General features: G+C 36.9%; 1 protein-coding gene and 1 pseudogene across 1 annotated transcript; one reads left to right on the forward strand and one right to left on the reverse strand.

The window, feature by feature from the left end:
- Positions 1 to 7,122: 7,122 nt before the first annotated feature.
- Positions 7,123 to 10,254, forward strand: LOC147857530 (putative TPR repeat-containing protein At2g32450 pseudogene; annotated as a pseudogene).
- A 1,678-nt stretch (positions 10,255 to 11,932) lies between these two features.
- Positions 11,933 to 18,893, reverse strand: LOC147857531 (uncharacterized). The gene is made up of 5 exons (XM_087327648.1): positions 18,754 to 18,893; positions 17,322 to 18,571; positions 13,330 to 13,651; positions 13,085 to 13,231; positions 11,933 to 12,695 (listed from the first exon to the last, which is right to left on the reverse strand). Exons 2-5 carry the CDS (start codon positions 18,419 to 18,421, stop codon positions 12,411 to 12,413), a joined length of 1,854 nt encoding a protein of 617 aa, XP_087183774.1. The 5' UTR covers positions 18,422 to 18,571; positions 18,754 to 18,893; the 3' UTR covers positions 11,933 to 12,410.
- Between the last annotated feature and the right edge of the window lie 400 nt (positions 18,894 to 19,293).

A 19,293-nucleotide genomic window follows, 5' to 3' on the forward strand; every position in this document is an offset into this window, starting at 1 on the left:
TGTTATGTCAAATCTTCCTATAAGTAGGGTGGTTCCATAACCACCGATCAATTTGTCACTGTTACATCACCATTGATAAATAGGATCAAGGTGTTGCGGCATATGTAGTTTAAGTTAATGCAACATAGAATAGGGTGAATACGGAAACAAGCATGTGGCTTCACCTTTATTAGAGGACAATTGGAAATGGACGAAAGAAGTATCAATTAATTCTAGCAAATATTAGTGGACATCAAAGATATAACTATGGAGTTGAATATGATTGGACTATACGAATGAGTACATTACCACAAGGTGCCACCAACTCCATGCCCCACATCATAAATGCAATAAAGAAGGCACTAAGGGGTGCATGAAAAGAGAGAAAGATGAGGTCTTAGGGTAAGCTGGGTGTAGGTGCTTTGTGTCTAATTCACATTGCCAACTTCACCAAGGTGCTATAGTAGTTAGATGGTGCACGCTTAACATTCTCTAGTGAGCAATCAACATTTGGTAGTAAGGCCATGCGGCTGCAAACCTAGAAAAAGTTGACACCATTTGTAAAATGGAGAAGAGCAGCAGCCACATATACAGAGATGAGATTGTTCTTGGTGCATGTGTTCAATTCCGCATATACCCATATTGTTGAGCCATTGTATGGGTTACTCGAAGGAATAAATTTTACATGAGGGCAAGGTCATGCTGAAGTGATATAAAAACTAAAAAAATGCTACTTGAACCATCAACTCTATGAAAAGCAAACTATGCATATGGGTTTTATGGGGCTTATGGGGCTCTCGTCTTTGTGATGGTAACTTCGAGGCTACGTGGAGGATTGAGAGGCGGTGCAACATATGGTAGTGCTTTGACCGCTTTCCATAAGCATATGCCTAGATGTAGAGTTGAGTCAAGCGTGAATCAGTAAATTTTCAAAGACAAGTACTTTTCATCTAGTGGCTAGGACATTGTCTCCTCATGTTGAAGAAACGGAAAATCTGTTATGTCATCAATCAAGAGTGATTTGGTTCTGGTCGAAGTGTTTAGAGAGAGGCGAAGGAACTATGCTCAAGTGACGAGAGAGCTACGGGGTATGATATTGGGAGTCAGGATTGGAAAATGGAATACGAAGGGAAATGATGAACATACAAAAAATCTTGAATTTGATGACTAAAAATGGATCTAGAAGCAAAGCATCCAAACCCACATTCCTTGAGGGAAGCTCTAAAGGCTCCATGCATACACGCCATCTAAACGAAATTGAAAGTCATCATCCTCGACCCTATCTTCCTTGGTTAGGACCTAAGTGTCTCACTCACATTTTACACATAGGCACAAATTTTTGTGCCAATGTGTCAAGGAGTCACCATAGAGCGAGTAGAGTAATGCGATTTATGTATGTGGGTGGAACCATTGACAAGATTTGAACCCAATATTTTATGTGCAAAGAAGTTTGGGTAAGCACAAAAACAATATTATTTTAATACAATTACATAATATTTAAAAGCCTTACTGGCATTGTGTAATTAATTATATATCATACTAGAATCTTGTCCTCTTAAAATTTACATTTTTTTATGTGCAATGTTGATTTATTTTAAATATTATTCTTCCAGCCAAAACTTAATGTTGGTTTAGCAGAACTTCACACTGTGTTGTAACTTGTAGGTATAACACAACACTCATCCCATTGATCTCGTACATTCTCTAGTATGTGCTGACCTTGAAGTGAGATCACCTAATCCCATATCTTCCGAGCATCTTAGAAAATGGTGCCTCTTTGTGTAGAATAAAATCACCCCCATTAATTTGCATGTAGATATGTGGATCATATTGTAACAGATCAAATATTTTCATTTGTTGCTACTTGGGCTACTCTTTTAACATTAGGTTTGATACCCCTTTCATTGTTAAAGGTATTATGAGTCACGAGTCACGATGCATGCCACCATGTTTTACAAGAAGTCTCAATGACTAGTAGTGATTTAACTCACTTTCACCATCATTATCTCATTCTTATCTATTGTCCTCATCATCATTATCACCGTAATTTTCATCATGATATTTTTCCTTATATTTGTCATAAAAATCATCATTCATATCAAACCCACTTGCAATCTTACAAAATTTTCTTCCCATATCTCTTTCATAAATTGCATCTTTATTAAACCTACAACATCATTATAAGCCATCCTCTATGCTTATCAAATGTTCACACTTGTATCAACCATACAATTACCATGATCATCATCAAGCCAAAAAAAACATATGGTCATTGTAGACCAATCCCATCTTATCATCATTACAATCTTCAAAATTAATGTCTAAATCAACGTCTTCGTTACCTTCATTATTATCATGATCAATCCAAACCCCATCATTTTCAAATATACTCAGTTCATACTCCAAATCATCATGTTCCAATATACTTTCATCATACCATACACCAATCTTCCAACCATCATGTCCTTATAAAACACAACCATATCATTATCCACACCATCATATTATTGCACATTCTTCAACATTATCATGAAAAACCCTTTTCCCATATTTATCATAAAAAACCCACATGACTATCACCTTTTGACTCACCCATATGCTTATAATCATCATCAACAAAACCTACCATCATCACAAAAACCCAAACTACCATTGTAAGTTAGGCACCCAAACCCATAGTCATCATCCCCTTGATGCTCACCCTCATCCTTTATGATATTCATACTTCCCCTCAACATTATTGTAACCAAAATTGCAAGAACTACACAACCATTTTTTATCGTCACAATGCTCACCCTTATCATTACACCTATCATCACACTCACCATCATCGTACATCCCTTACCATAGCTAGAACTTAAAACCCAAGAAACCCTTATCAACATCAAAGTCATCGCCATCATTCACATTATAGTATTTCTTTTATCATTATCATCTTACTTTCTAAGATCATCATTAATATTATGAGAGTAAAAGTTGTTACCAATATCACCTACCACTTTATACGCCATCCTTTTGGACAACTTCTTCCCACCTCTTTGAATCTTTTGAAATGATTTTAACAAATTCATCACCTCTTTTTTTATCCTCAATTGCTCCATAAAGGTTTTCTTGAAGCATATTTTGAATCACTTGTTGCACAAACATTTGTGCCATTATTTGATCCCTCCCCCTTGATCATCTACTCCGTATCGTACATTGACATGAGGAGAGCATTCCTTTTGAACTCAAAGCCTCTATCTTGAACAACACTCCCCCATTTTGCCCTTCTACCATTTGTTCATGTTGAGCTCACTAAACATATGGTTGCTACCCTATTATTATTTACATTGCTTTGGATATTGAGGTATAAGTTCAAATCTTGTCCTCTCAAAAATTACATTCTACATGTACAACATTGATATAACTAGAATCTATCCTTGGTTTGAGGTGGTTCACAATGTGTGTCATGGGCAATATGACATTGAGCATACGAGGATATAAGGCACATAAGCCAAGTCATCAAAATGGAGATTGTTGCTCACCATGTTTGATATGTATGAGTACACCTAGATGCATTTGTTACATTCTTCATAACATCATTTCATTGCATCAACCAATCCTAGATATAAAGTCATCTCGCTACCACTCTCATACATATTAGCAATACACTTCATGCTTGTAAATCATCTCAAAAATCATTCCACTAGATGAGTTATAAGCTTCGAGAATTCAATTTGATGCTTTAGGAAACCTAGAGCTTATATTTTTGTTTTAATATGGAACACATGAATTTGCCCATATTTGTATAGTCATTTGTTTCATAGGCTAAATTTGGCCTAAATCAGACGTTAATATATAATTGTTTCTTTCTTTTTCTCTCATTAGTTATGGACAATGAATCTTCGAGGATGATAATAAAATCTCTCTCTCTCTATATATATATATAATAGACACGCACGCACGCATTTCTCTCACATAATGGCCACTCTCAATTACAACATTTACTAGTAAATTCTTGAGCATCAAGAGTTCCAGCAATTAACTCTACGTGTTAAATGAAAATGTTCCAATTTGGTTGCATAATAGGGTCATATTTGACCTTCAAGGACGATAATAAAATCTATCTGCATCTTTATAAATAAAATATCGAGAAGATCCCTCCTATATACGATGGCATCAATTTTATTTCAATCAACAATGAAATGTAGTGTAATTACGATAGTTGATGATAATATCATACCTTGTCTCTCTTCGCACATGAATCATAGGGTTACACGTGAAAGGAAATGGTAAACATGTGCATAAACCATATTACCAAGGAGAGAACTTAGTCATAATTACAGTGGAGAATTTCCACAACTCATGTAGTCACACTTAGTCTTTTGAGAATTTATATTATGATGCAAAAAGGAAAAATTATCATGTGGCCAAGTTGTCCGTGAGCTTGATTTATTTATCTCATAGTGGGTTCATTAAATTTTACTGCTATAATTTGCTAAAAATATTGTCTTTCATAATTAGATATAGAGGTAAGTTAAGTTGGTAAACATTGCTTGTCATGCAAAACGTGCTTTTCGCATGTATGTACTCACAAAGTAGAAATTAAGGTCCAGTTTAAATTTAACCTACAAATTGTGTATCATAGTAGGGCTAAGCCATCTTTGATGAGAGTTGTTAGTCGTCAATGCAAGGCAAATATGCTTCAAATATTTAATAATAACATATCCTCACAACATAAATTGGTAAAATTTATGAATAAATCTAGATTCTAGACCTTGTTGAAGTAATTCCCCTCGTACTTGGCTATGGAAATTCAAACCATGCGCTAAAGACAACTACCCCTAGGCTTTCTCCTTGGGAATCCCATTAATATCTTTAATGTCACTATTTTCCACTGCTCATCTATTGATTCTTGAATAGGTTACCGTGTCCACCCAAAAAGAATTCATGCAAAGAAATGTTGTGAGCTCTTTGAAGATCCAAATTTACATAGGAAAAAGGACAGAGGTTAGTTGTGCCAAACAAAAGTCATAATAATGCAATGTTTGCTGGTTAATTGCATCATATTTTTAATAATGAGAGTATACAACAATCTAGAATGTGGTGCCATAGTTGGAGTTTAAGGTATTTAATGGGGTAGGGTGTGTAATGTATGAGCGAGTATTACGAAAATGTCAAGTTTTCACTTTTCAGTTAACAAACAGTAAATAAATCTTTTGATTCTTTGCTTTGAGTTTTTGTTAGAAAATATTTAACCATATTATACGATCGTATGAAGTGTATGGAAAGGACCAAGTTTAGTGAAGCGAGTTGGAACTTTTGAAATATGTGAATGTGTCATATAGTGATGGGGACATTCTTCTCTCTTTGTTAGTGTACATGTTAAACTCGTCAGCATGTTTCTTCGTTTGTCGGTGTGAGGGATTCTCTTTTGTCCCCCCTCTTGCATTGAAATAAAGAGGCATCACCTGCTTCACAGTAGATTACATGATGGTGATGGATGGATCTACTATCGAAATGCGGCACGACTACAGATTGATCCCATTGTGATTAACACCATTTGCACACTCCTCATGACGTACATCTCTCTTTCTTAATCAAAATGTGGAATTCGAAACCAATGTAGCCACATTTGCCTATAAATGAAAAGAAAAAACAAAAGTTCCAAGTCTCAAAGCTATTCCAAAAGGTAACTATGAGACTATACATATATATTATATAATTATGAATCTCATCCCATGTATTTGACTAGAACTAAAGTGCAAGAAACCATTTTATTTGTTGATCTTAAGCTCTCATGAGATCTTGAGATAGAGGTGGCATGAGCATGGTAGACTTACACGAACCATATACTATAAAAGCTCATGCTTGTCTATGTGTGTGAGAGAGAGAAGCGCCATGGAGAAGAAGACGTTGATTCGAAGAGGTTTCTAAAGATTGATCAAGCAATAAACTAGATTGAGATGGATGCGAGATCCAATGAGTCTGTAGAATATGGAGAGCTGAATAGATGAAGGAATCATTGTGGACCACTTTAATGGATTGATGACATAACGAGAGATTTTGTACAAAAGCAATGTTTAAAAACCATATAGCATGTGCTAGTTGAATGAACACCACATGCATGCACTCACGCACCAAATTTGTATAAAAAAGGTGTTCGAACCCATTGTACGTGTCGGGGGTCGAATGGATCAACAAACTCGACAAACATGCCACTCAAAAAGACATTAGATGATCATGTATATGTGCACATATACACATACACATACACATACACATACACACACACACACACACACATACATACATACATACACATACACATACACATACACATACACATACACATACACATACACATACACATACACATACACATACACATACACATACACATACACATACACATACACATACACATACACATACACATACACATACACATACACATACACATACACATACACATACACATACATATACACATACATACATACATACATACATACATACATACATACATACATACATACATACATACATACATACATACATACATACATACATACATACATTACATACATACATTACATTACATTACATACATACATAACATACATACATACATACATACATACATACATAACATAACATACATAACATAACATACACATATAGAAGACAGAATCTCTTCTTTTGGAAAGCTGCTGGAAAAGCTTCTCTGCACAGGCACACCGAGACAAAGAGAGAGAAGGCATGGTGTGATGTAATTGGCCACTGCCCATTTCGTGCTATTTCTTCATCATTATTTCGCTATTTCTGTACATCATCTGCCTTTGGCTACATTCAAAGATCTCTTTGCAGGAAATGGACCACAGGGAATACCATACCTTCAGTCATAACGACAACTATATCAATTATTATATATGAAGGCTACAATAAGCAATCTTTGTTCTCAGAGTGTGAAGCAAGTCTCAGAAAACTTTACCCTATTTTGTTGTTTAATTCTGCTCAATACAGCCATCTAGCCACCCACATATATATGAAGGCTACAATAAGCAATCTTTGTTCTCAGAGTGTAAAGCAAGACGCAGAAAACTTTACCCTAATTTGTTCTTTAATTCTGCTCAATACAGCCATCCAGCCACCCACACACACACACACACACACACACACACACACACACACACAGATATAAGCATGCAGAAAAGAAAGTAAGTAAAAAAGAACGAAAGAAAGAAGAAACCCACTGCCTTACATTCAACAAAGCTTCTATTGCTTCTTCTTCATTTCCTTGTTTAAAGATTCAAGACGATCAATGGGCCCTGGTTTGCATCATCGACCTCCAAGCCCGATCCGTGTCCAAAAGGTCAGAAAAATTCTCCAAAAATTTGATGTTAACAATGATGGACACCTTAATAGAGAAGAAATGTCTGCCCTCGTAGTGGCTGTGAACCCTAAAGCTAGCTTCAATGAAGACCAAATCGATGCTATACTTGATGAAGTTTTCCGAACCTACGGAGACTATATCGAACCTGATCTGGGCCTTTGTTTTGATGGATTGCTTCAAACCTATGATGATGGAGCAGGAGATATTGATAGAGATTTCAATGCGCTGGGTTTAGAACTAGGTAATGAAGTGCAAATCTCTAGTAAAAGGCTCCCAGAAGAAGGAACAAAAATAAGAGTTAATAGCCCCAGTAAAAGTATTGCTACTAGAGCTCTTCATGGATCGTGGGCGAGCTCACCCCGAAATGGTGTTGTATATGATGGTACATGGAGTTTGATCAAAGAGGTAGAGGTGCTAATTAGGAATCTTGAAGTGAAAGAAGAAAAGAAAGCAAATGGTGGCCGGGGAGATCTCATTACTTCAGATGGTGACGATGATGTAGCCATGATGTCGCTTCGTGAGCGCATATGTGACTTCAGCATGATGTCATTTTGTGGGCCCTTATGCAGCCTGGGTGATGTCAGGATGATGCACCTTCGTAGAGTCCAGGGTCTACCTACCTCTGGGGTCAGAATGCCATGGAATGAGTCTGGACATGATTATGCACATTTTCAGAAACAACTGAATGAGCTTCGAAAGAAGGCAGACCTATCTTGCACACAAGATGAGGGTTTTGATGCTCACATGGCCATTGGAAGAACATTATTCGACCATAAACTATGCAAAGAAGCTTTACTGAGCTTCAAACGAGCTCGAGAATTGAAACCTACAGATGTGAGACCTCTCTTTCAAGAGGGAAATTGCTGTTATGCGCTGGGTAAAATGCCAGAAGCTATGGAATCCTACTCTTCGGCTTTGAATCTGGGTGAGGTGGATGCTGCCCGGTGGAGCTCTCTTCTTCCTCAGATACATGTAAATTTAGGAATTGCTTTGGAAGCTGAAGGGATGTTATTGAGTGCATGTGAGCATTACAAGGAGGCAGTGATTAAGGAGCCTAAGCATTATCGGGCTCTAAAACTACTTGGAAGTGCTCTTTATGGTGTAGGTGAATATAGGGCAGCGAAAGAGGCCCTCGTTGATGCGATTTTCTTGCATTCGGATTATGCTGATGCTCACTGTGAGCTCGGATCAGTTTTGCATGCTTTAGGAGAGCATGATGAAGCCATTTCTGAGTTTAAAAAGGCATTGGACTTGAAATCAGATCATGTTGAGGCTCTATATAACCTTGCGACATTGTTTAAAGACATTGGTCAATATCAAAAGGCATCTGAAGCATATGTTAAGGTGCTTAATTTGGATCCCACTAATTGGAGAGCTCAGATTAACAAGGCCGTATCTTTGCTTGGTGGAGGAGACATTATCGAAGCAAAAAGAGCATTCAAAGAAGCTTACAGGATGACAGGAAGATCTGAGGTATATGATGCAATGGTGCATCTCCGAAGAACCGGAAAAAGGCCGAAAAATGTCTCTAATTGTTTAAAACCCAGTGATGTGGATTCAGGAGAGAGATCAAGAGTTGGAAACAGCTTCATTGAAGTTGATTCATCATGTTTTAAGCGAGGAAATGCGAGCACAACCTCTCGAGAAATGCTCACATGTGCCCTTGACATAAGGAATTTTCAAACGTGTACGAGGCTTAATAGATGCAATATAGCCAACTTTAAGAGAGAGCTCAACCAATCTTTAATGCCAACATGCAACTCACGTGTGAGCATATCAGAGAAGCTCATTCGGAAGGAGGCATTAGAGAAGGTTATAAAGCGTTTGCTTCATTACTTGAAACCAGAAGCATTTCAAGCTGCAATGAAGGCCATTAATGAAAGGCTTTTCGCTGCTTTGGATCCATCTGGATCAGGAAAAGTAGACTTCGGCATGACATTGGCCGTTCTCGCACTTGTTTGCAATGGCTCCTTAGATCAGAGAAAACACACCGCATTTGATGCTTTAGTGTATCGCTCCTCTGGAAACATGGATGGGGAGATCTCAAAGGAAGATGCAAGGAAGTATATGAAAGTTTTGAAAGCATGTTTTAAATCTTCGGTGGAAGCACGCAATCAGGATAGTAGCAGTATTGAGGATGAAGATCGTCATATAAGCCTATCATTTCCTGAGTTTGTTGAATTGCTTGATGATCCTGATCGAGGATTTCGGGTCTTAAATGTTGTAGAAAAACTCGAAATGGAGGTTTATGGAAGGGTATCTTGCTCAGTTTGTGGTTATCCAATCTCCGGACCTCGCTTCAAGGAAACTAACTCTAATTTCATCCTATGCTCTTTGTGTTATAGTAGTGGAAAGGTGCCATAGTCGATGTGAATTATGGAAAGCACTATTTCTTTAAAGAGGATGATGGTGCATTTGAAGTTGTGAGGGATAGGTTTAATGTCTCTTGTTTGGAATCATAAAATGTAAAATAAATTCATATATTCTTTTGGTTGGACTCATTTTTTATAAAGAGTCTTTTGTTACCATCACAATTATCATCACAATCCTCGGTGGAAGAACGCAATCAGGATAGTAGCAGTATTGAGGATGAAGATCGTCATATAAGCCTATCATTTCCTGAGTTTGTTGAATTGCTTGAGGATCCCGATCAAGGATTTCGGGTCTTAAATGTTGTAGAAAAACTTGAAATGGAGGTTTATGGAAGGGTATCTTGCTCAGTTTGTGGTTATCCAATCTCCGGACCTCGCTTCAAGGAAACTACCTCTAATTTCATCCTATGCTCTTTGTGTTATAGTAGTGGAAAGGTGCCATAGTCAAGTGCGAATTATGAAAAGCACTATTTCTTTAAAGAGGAAGATGGTGCATTTGAAGTTGTGAGGATAGGTTTAATGTATCTTGTTTGGAATCATAAAATGTAAAATAAATTCATATATTCTTTTGGTTGGACTCATTTTTTATAAAGAGTCTTTTGTTACCATCACAATTATCATCACAATCCTCTAAATTTGTTAAATTTGTTGGCAATTCAAACCATAATGAGTTCTTCTTAAGTGATCACCTCATGTTCTTTTGTACATTACAGGACTTCTGTTTGATCAATCACGTATGCCTAATCATGTGTTGGCAATTCAAGCTGTAATGAGTTCTCCTTAAGTGATTTGCTTTGCAAGCTTTTGTATGTTATAAGACTTCTCTTTAACCAATCATGCAGGCAATTGTTCAGTAAGTTATTCTAACTCCCTAGACTGCATTAAGGAGAATGGGTAGTTTGTACATTACCATTAGATTATGCGAATTTTTACCTCATCCTGAGCTTTCCCACCACAACTATATGGTAAGTAATAAACCAAAATTTATGGCCTTCCAAAAGTATTTCTAAAATCCTCCTCGGATAATCTGTTGTAACCTACAATAACTGAATAGGTTGGGAGTGATATCTGAATACATAGGAAAAGAGAGATATGTCATATATGCCTGAAGGATTGTAATAGCATGGGTTAACACACTAGGGTATCTGCTGTGTAATGAGTAATTGATGACTTCCAAAAATGTAGCTACCACATGGAAACTTATCTCTGTCAAAAACCAAGAAAAGGTATAATGTTACTCGTTTTTGGGTCACTGCTCTCTACATGGCCAAGACTCTGGATAATAAGTGACGAAATGGCATTAAGCTAGAAGGAAAGCCAACCAATCTACTCCTGAGACAGAAAGAAAGGACAATAAAACCTACAAGTACTTAATAAGCAAATAATAACAATATACAAGAAGGATATGAGATAAAATGAGACACTTTATACGGATAAATGAAGTTGATACATTAGGCCCATTTAAAATTAGTGGATCATTTTTCTAATTAAATATGAACACCTATATTATCTCAAGCAGATTTGTTCCAACCTTTTCTACAGTGGCCTTTTCAGAATCTCATTCCTCTTCCTTGTAACTATTGTATAAACATCGTTTAACAAACAAATGATAATATAGTTACAGTATAAAGCTCAAGAAGAGTTTCTATTCATAGACATTAAGTGGGCATATAACTAATCTTTCAAGAGTTTACGAAAAAACCTTCCATTATTTAAAAGGGGAGAAGCGATGGCCACTCCCAGAGCAACAAAATGACAAACCATCTATGCACACATATATACTGAAAAAGATATATTTACACTTCAGGTCGAAATTGGTCAATGAGATAAATCATCACTACAAATATGTTTGTAATGAAGGGATACGAAAGAAAGACAAATATATTAACATCTACTAGAGGCCAAAATCAGCCTCTGAGACATTATTTAGGTGAGTTCATGAGAAAGAAAGAACCTACAACTGTGCATCTCAGACAACATTAGCCATGGCCATCTACGTCCAGAATTCAGAGCACCAATCATGAACAAATTTGAACTATTCAATATCCAAGAGTGTAAACAAATCATAAATCACATACATACTCCATTTCAATTCAATGTCTATAAGCTGACTAATCAAGTGCTAAAACAACAGCATTACTACAAGTGTCTCTACACAAATGTTTCAAATGAACCACCCACAAGAACAAATTGTTGTACCATGTGATAAACAATGAACATTTAATAGAACTTCAGATCACATAGCCATTATGAAGAACACAAATTAACTAAAGACTCTCATCTTCCACTTTACAAATCATTGAATTATCCTTGATAACTGCTTACAGAATGCACAAAAATCTTTACAATGCACCAACTGAATGCCATCACCACTTCTGCATGCTAGGATAGAAAACTCTACACTCTGATCCTTATCAATTGAATAGAACCAACTATTTTGAGGTAGATTTATTCCCACTATTGTTTACAGCCTTCGTCTTTTCCAATAAACATTCTTCTCGTTTTATTCCACTAATCATGCAGGTAGGTTCACATTGAACCATATCCAAGAGCATAAACCCAGAACTACCTGTAGCATTCAAGCAATCAATATATATATGTATATGTATATGTGCTGTGTGTTTCACCTCTTTGAGCTTTTTTGTACCTGCGCATTAATACATCTATAGACAAAGGTTTAACTTTCACTTCACAACATAAGACACAACTACAGTAATATCATCCATTTTCCCTCCATTGAATCGAAAACCCGCATCTTGTGCTGCTGATGCATATGGGGTCCGCCTATTGCAATCGGCAGCATGCTCCCTAGCCAATGATGCTATCTTTTTAGCCGTAATATCTGGACTTGCACCAGATCTGGTAGCTTGCACTACCATACTCACCACTTCAGTATCATATAAGTTATCAAAAAGCCCATCTGTGCCGGCAACAATAACATCGCCAACTGCAACTTCGACATTAAACACCTGTCAAAAGAGCATAGTATCTGATAAAATTTATATCCAAATACATGCTTTTCAAGTTACCTATAAATATTATCTCTAAACATGATCAAAATTATCCACAACATCATCTATAAAATAATCTGTAACATGTGAGGAGAGAAGTCAGCCTAGTTGTTCAGGGTCTTTATCTGTAACCAAAAATGCCCAACAAATTTCACTCCCTCCAAACTAAAAGTGCCTTCATGAAGTTACGAAATAGAAGTGGTTCAGTACCTTCACAGGTTGTACAACCCTAGAATCTTTAGCTTCATTTTCGTGACTCTTTAAAAAAAGCTCAGGTGTAAAAAATAGCAGGAATTTCCAAAATCCTTGAATCTATCTGGCAATTATTTCATATACACAATGCATACCTCTGCAGCAGCAGGGGGGTCGCCTCCACCACTTTCTAGCTGAAATGGGAAGTTGAAAATATGTTGTTGTGATGGTGACTTGAAGACTAAACGACCATTTCTGACAACTAAGAAACCGCTATCCCCAAGGTTTGTAGCTTGCAAATTCTGATTGAAAATAGAAGTTTTGAAAGGACATGAGAATGGTCCATCGCATTATTAATAGTCTACAAAACAAACATGTTTTGCAAATGCATGTGACTCACAGTGTCTAAGAGAGCAAGAATGCAAGCCGTTGATGATCCTCTACAATTTGTCTTAGAATGAGCTATCTCCATTATGTGTCTAGTGTCAATACAGCCTGATGGCTCTTGCTGAACAGCTACTAGAGAATGATTCATGAGTTGGCGAGCATACTCTCCAGCATCAACACCGACATCAGCCCAACCTCCTACTCCATCAGCAACTCCAACTACATGCTTTTCAGAACAAATGAAATAAGCATCCTCTCCTCCTGTATCCTCCTTATCTGGATGGGGTAAACAAAAAGCTGCTGAAAGAAGTTTCAATCCTTTGCTCTCATCACTCCTGCAGACAAAGTTACTTAATATCATTAATTTGAATGGCAAATTCCATGAGAAGTTACAAGTACCTGGTGTAGAATTGATCAAAAGCACATAATGGATAGTACAGTATATGTATAAATAATGCTTAAAAACTTATGGAGAATCTCAGTGTTAGAGAATTGGGAACACTTGAGAGAGTATATCCATAATACCTCCTAATTCAAATAAATATAACACTTCCAATTACATGAGATACACGAGATTAAGGGGAACCCTACAAGTATATTTCTATGTATGAACAAATTATATCGAGAATCAAAATTTAGTTTAACATTGTCACACGGGTTCAAATTTCATATTTATGTAATATTAAAGAGATTGAAAGAAGATAAGTATGTCTACTGATAGACAGACAAAGCCAGGGAAAGAATGTGAGCATGCAAATGCTGTTTTGTTTATGATTCTTTGGTATATATAGTCAAAGAGTTCAATATTAATTATATTTTCCTGAGAATCCATAAGCATAGGTCCTAACAAAAAGACAAAGGTGGAGTAAGAGAGGCTACATAACAGTAGGAAAAAACAACAGTTTAGTTTGAGCTGAACTGAACCATAAAACCGTGGCCCAACAACTTTAACTGGTTAGGCTCCTGAACCCTTACAATTCCTCTTAGTTTTAGTTTTCTTTTGAGTTTTAAAAAAACAACCCTCTATTGAAAAGCTGAAAATTGAGTGTACAGTCCAAAAATCATTTGACCTGAAACCAAACAGTAAAAAGCAAGGCTTAACAGCTTAACAGTTTGTCTTGAACCATTTGGTTTGCGCTTGAAAACCGTAAAATAGTTTGGTTTGAGCGGTTATGATTTTCATTTAAAGGTTTCACAATTCAGTTTAAATTTCAAAATTGTTAACAGTTTGGTTTGAAGTGGTTTGAGATTGAGAGTCTCAAACTGAACCAAACCGTTGTTGATTACCAATTAACAGTCAAAGGGTCAAATATTAAATTATGTTTTCCTAAGGGAACATTTCAGTATAGCAAGTTGAGAATTTTCTTTCAGATTCCAGATCCCAAGAATAGTTATTTTGTGATTATGCATGTGACACAATGCTGCCAATTGTTCTTGGATATTACTTTTCTTCCGCTTTTGTAGCTGGTCTGGCACACAAAGCAGAAGTTGCTCGGACATTAATGCTTGTTATGTTCCATTCATAAAAGGAACATTAAACCAAGCTTTACATGGAACTCCTAATTCAAATCTGTCTATCTCCTCCCCTCTCTCCTATTTCTTATGCAAGGTGACCATACATTTCAAAGTTAGAAATCAACCACCTTGACAAACCTTATATGGTCTACCTTGAATAAGACAGGCATTACATATATTCAAATGGTTGAGTTAGACTTGTGAACCTCACATTGTTAATCATATTTGGGAAAAGCTATGAACAACATAAGAAAACAATACACCTATAAATCAAGTGGATTTGATGAGAAAGCTAGTGTCAAAGAGTGCAAATGAACACATATCCACTTTCACTAGCATATTGAACCAATTGCACAATTCAGGCATCCAAGTCTTTGATAATAGGCAGAGGGCCATATTCTTTCTGATGCTCTTCCCAACAATTGGGAAACATTGCTTTTCTCATTATCTTATTGCCACAACCTTATGTTTGATAGGCTGATAGCTCTATCTTGAAAGAAGTGATCAAGAAGGTTATTTGTGAGAGTAGTGGCTCAATTAATGTTGCATGTGGAATACACACCATGAAATCTGATGTAGAATAACGAAATAGGAGTCAGACCAAAGGCAAGTCCAGTTCAAGAAGGCCACAAGAAAGACCTTGAATGTAGAAAGAATGCCAATGACAAGAAAAAGGATGTAAAAGAGACAATTTATGATGATACAAATAGCTCTAAGGGCAAAGAGAAGACCAATTTAGTCTCTAATGTTATCACTGAAGAGCTATCTGATGCAAAAACAAATGTTTGTGCCACATTGTCTTCTAACAATGCTTCTACAACCCATCTGCAAGATATGCAGATCACTAAATGTGACATTATTGATGCATTGAATCAGACTTCTCAGTCTTTTGGATCTTGTGCATTTCAATATTTGTAGAATTGGGTGCTTTCTATTTTGTTTCTTTTGTTGGGAATTGTTCGTGGAGAACTTGGGTTTATTTGCTGAAAAGAAAGATGAAGCTTTTGCTCATTTAAGTCTTTTCATGTCTTTGTCACCACCCAAACAGTTAGTAGAAAGCTAAAATGCATACAGACAGATAATGAGGTTGAATTCATAAGTATTGAATTTAGAAGATTCTGGAGGTACCTGGTATGAAAAGGGAGGTAACAGACCCATACAGCCCTTCTCTTAAGGGGTTGGCTGAAAGATATGATAGGACACTATATAATAGGGTGAGATGCATGCTGTCCACAGCTAATCTCCTGCATGGCTTTTGACGACAGACTAAAACTGCAGTACGTTCACACAATAGATCATCTCACACATCATTGAAAGGTGGCATCTCAGAGGAGGTTTGGCCTGGAAAACCAGCCTAATATGACCATATACTCATATTCCGCAGTGATGCATTTGTGCACATTAGACATGAGAACAGGGATAAAGTTGATGCAAAGTCCATGAAGGGCATCTTCCTTGGGTATGAGGCTAAGCTAGTTGAATCTTTTTGTGCCTCTAAGAACATAAAAAAAAGGTTAGATTTCAGCATAAAAGCCGGCCAATGGTACGATAATGTGCCTCGACTAGAACCACAAAAGGCTGAAAACCATGATGAGCACATAGTGATGTTGCCAGAAGGTGGACAGCCATTAAACACACTTGGAGTTCATGGACTGATGAATAATGCTGAAAATAGAGCTGTACATGGACAGCAGCCTATATAAGTCTTAAGAAGAAATCCGAGTAGCAGCACAACTACCCTATTATCATTCCATTCTTGGTATTATGTTATTTGCTTAATCTCTTCCGTTTGTGTCTATAGAATACAATGACATGTTAATCAATGAGCCACTGTTGGCTTCTCACAATCACACACTTTGTTAGGAGTCGAGCTAATTGGGTAGAGTAAAGTCTGTCACCTAAAACAACAAATGATTTTCTACAATAAGCCATATTAAGCAGCCTAGTCCAATTATGACATATTTACAGCTACTATTCATGATAATGTTCCATAATTGGCATATACTACATAATTACAATAACAGACAGTTTTATCTCTTTCATTTGTGTTATTATACTACATAATTACAATAACAGACATTTACAGCTACTATTCATGATAATGTTCCATAATTGGCATATACTACATAATTACAATAACAGACAGTTTTATCTCTTTCATTTGTGTTATTATAATAAAATAAAGATACTGTTTGTCTTTGAGGCACTGTGGGGTCTTGACCTCTTGCCACCACTATCTAACTCAATCATGTACAGTCAGAGTTTTATGGACTAGTAAAATCACGAAGGATTTGTACCAAAACACTGTGATACATTTATAACTGTTACACATGATGTTTTTATAAATATGAAGTGACAATCCAAAACATCCATAAAAAATGCACAACATCGCATGAAAACAAGGGAAACAGAACACCAAAAGTAGGAGAAAAAAGAAAAACAGAAGACGAATCTTAGAACAAATACTAGGACATGAAAGTAAGGACTGACCTTTCTCTATACTTCTTTTTAACTTCAAAGCTTTCGTTATCTGCAGTGCAATCAAATGTTAACCCTAAATGCATTAAAGCAGCTGCTCCGCCACAAGTAAAACCATGACCTCCTTTATGAAGTAAACTCCTGAGCATAGGAAATATAGATTGGCCTAACTGCATAAAATGGAGAGCTAAAGAAGTACTCAAAATCCTCCTGAGATGTGACCTTTCTAGTCCACCTTGCTTGGTGTCAAAGAGCCCATTATCTCGCATTGAATCTTCAAGGCTAGATGTCCACCTTGTTTTATTGAGAACTATTTGATGCATCTCCTCTTCAGAAGATATCACATTTCCGCGAAAGACCCATTGCATAGAAAAACATAAACTCAATAAAGGTATCATCGGAGGTGAAATTGCATCCCATGAATGGATCTTATTACTCATACCCTTATTGCTGATAAATGTGTAATTTGATGAATATGCCCGAGCCCATGAGGGAAACCAATTCGATCTGATAGCCTGATTTTGATCAAGCCAAATATGGGAGGAATTAAAAGAAGTATGGCTGAATTTATGCAGTACAGGGGAATGGGTAGAGGATCTAGCAAAGACCCCAGAATCCACTTTGAATCCTTTGCTATAAAGGGTCTTCCGCAGATCAACTACTTTGGAAGGATGATGCAATGGTGATGTCGGAAAATAGTGATTTCCTGTATCAACTATTCTGCAAAGATGATGAACAGATGATGATGCTGAAACATCAAGATTTCCTGGATCGACCACTCTGGAAACATGACATAATGATGATGTCGAAACATCGAGCTTTCCTGGATCAGCCACTTTGGAATGATGATGTAATGACGACGTCAAGACGTTGATTTCGACTACTTTGGAAAGATGATGTGATAATGATATCACTTTAGAAAGACGATGTGATGGCGATGTCACTTTTGAAAGCTGATGTAGTGATGATGTTATAATGATGGATTGAGATCGGATCGAATCCCGATTATAACAAAATGAATGCTTCGAGGTGATAATCGATCGTGTGAGTATGTGATAATGAGCCTTAGTGTGTGAATGAAATGTTCTCAAGAGGTGATATACCGATGGCATTGTAGAGCATTATCAGATGCTTCTACAAAACTCCTTTCAGGAGATCGTGCTTCTCTTCCTTCTTCACATAGCTGTATCAGGTTCTTGACTGAGTTTGCGAAAGCCCGATTTCCTGATATGCTCGGGTTTGATGATGTCCTTTCTGCAACCCTAATTTTTAAATGGTCTTCTTCACAAAGCTCTATTAGAATTTAATGATGGTTTTTCTAAAAGCCTAATTTCTGAACGGTTTAGTTACTTCTTTTCATAGCTCGATTAAGGTTAGCGATGATGGATTTTCTGGAACCCCTAATAGCTCCGTCGAATCGGAGAATGGAATGAGCATCAAATACCTGTCTGTGCAAAGAAACCTTATAATTCGACGATGCCTTTGCAAGAACCCTAGTTTCTGATGGGTTTTACTGGAAGAAGTTCTAACTGGCCACCAATTAGCCTAAAAACAATCTCGACATCAGGGGCATAGAATGGGCATCAAATACATACCTGTCAGTGCAAGGGAAACCACAAGGTGTGGGTAAGGCCAGTGTTCTAGCAGAAGGGGAAGGAGACCCTAAAAAAAATGAAAAGGATTACAGAGACAGGTACATACCATTTGAGGAGGTCTCCGAAGGAAAAGGGATGCAGAGATTCGTAGCAGCAGGAAGAAGAAGAAGAAGAAGAAGTAGAAGTAGAAGAGTCCCCTGCCTCTGTTTCTTGATTACATATACATACATATCTCCAATCCATAGTGTCAAAACACAAGAAATTAACACACATACAATTTCTACATACATACTCCTCACATACAATCTGTCTGTTTGCCCGTCTCTTTCTCGACCCTGGACACAACACTTGTTTGTCCGCGCCAGATTCTTGGATGCCCATCAGCTCGG

This window comes from Azolla caroliniana, unplaced genomic scaffold (assembly GCF_043228905.1).
Source record: "Azolla caroliniana isolate FFs.n. ecotype wild unplaced genomic scaffold, voAzoCaro1.0.p SCAF_11, whole genome shotgun sequence".
Lineage (NCBI taxonomy): Eukaryota > Viridiplantae > Streptophyta > Polypodiopsida > Salviniales > Salviniaceae > Azolla > Azolla caroliniana.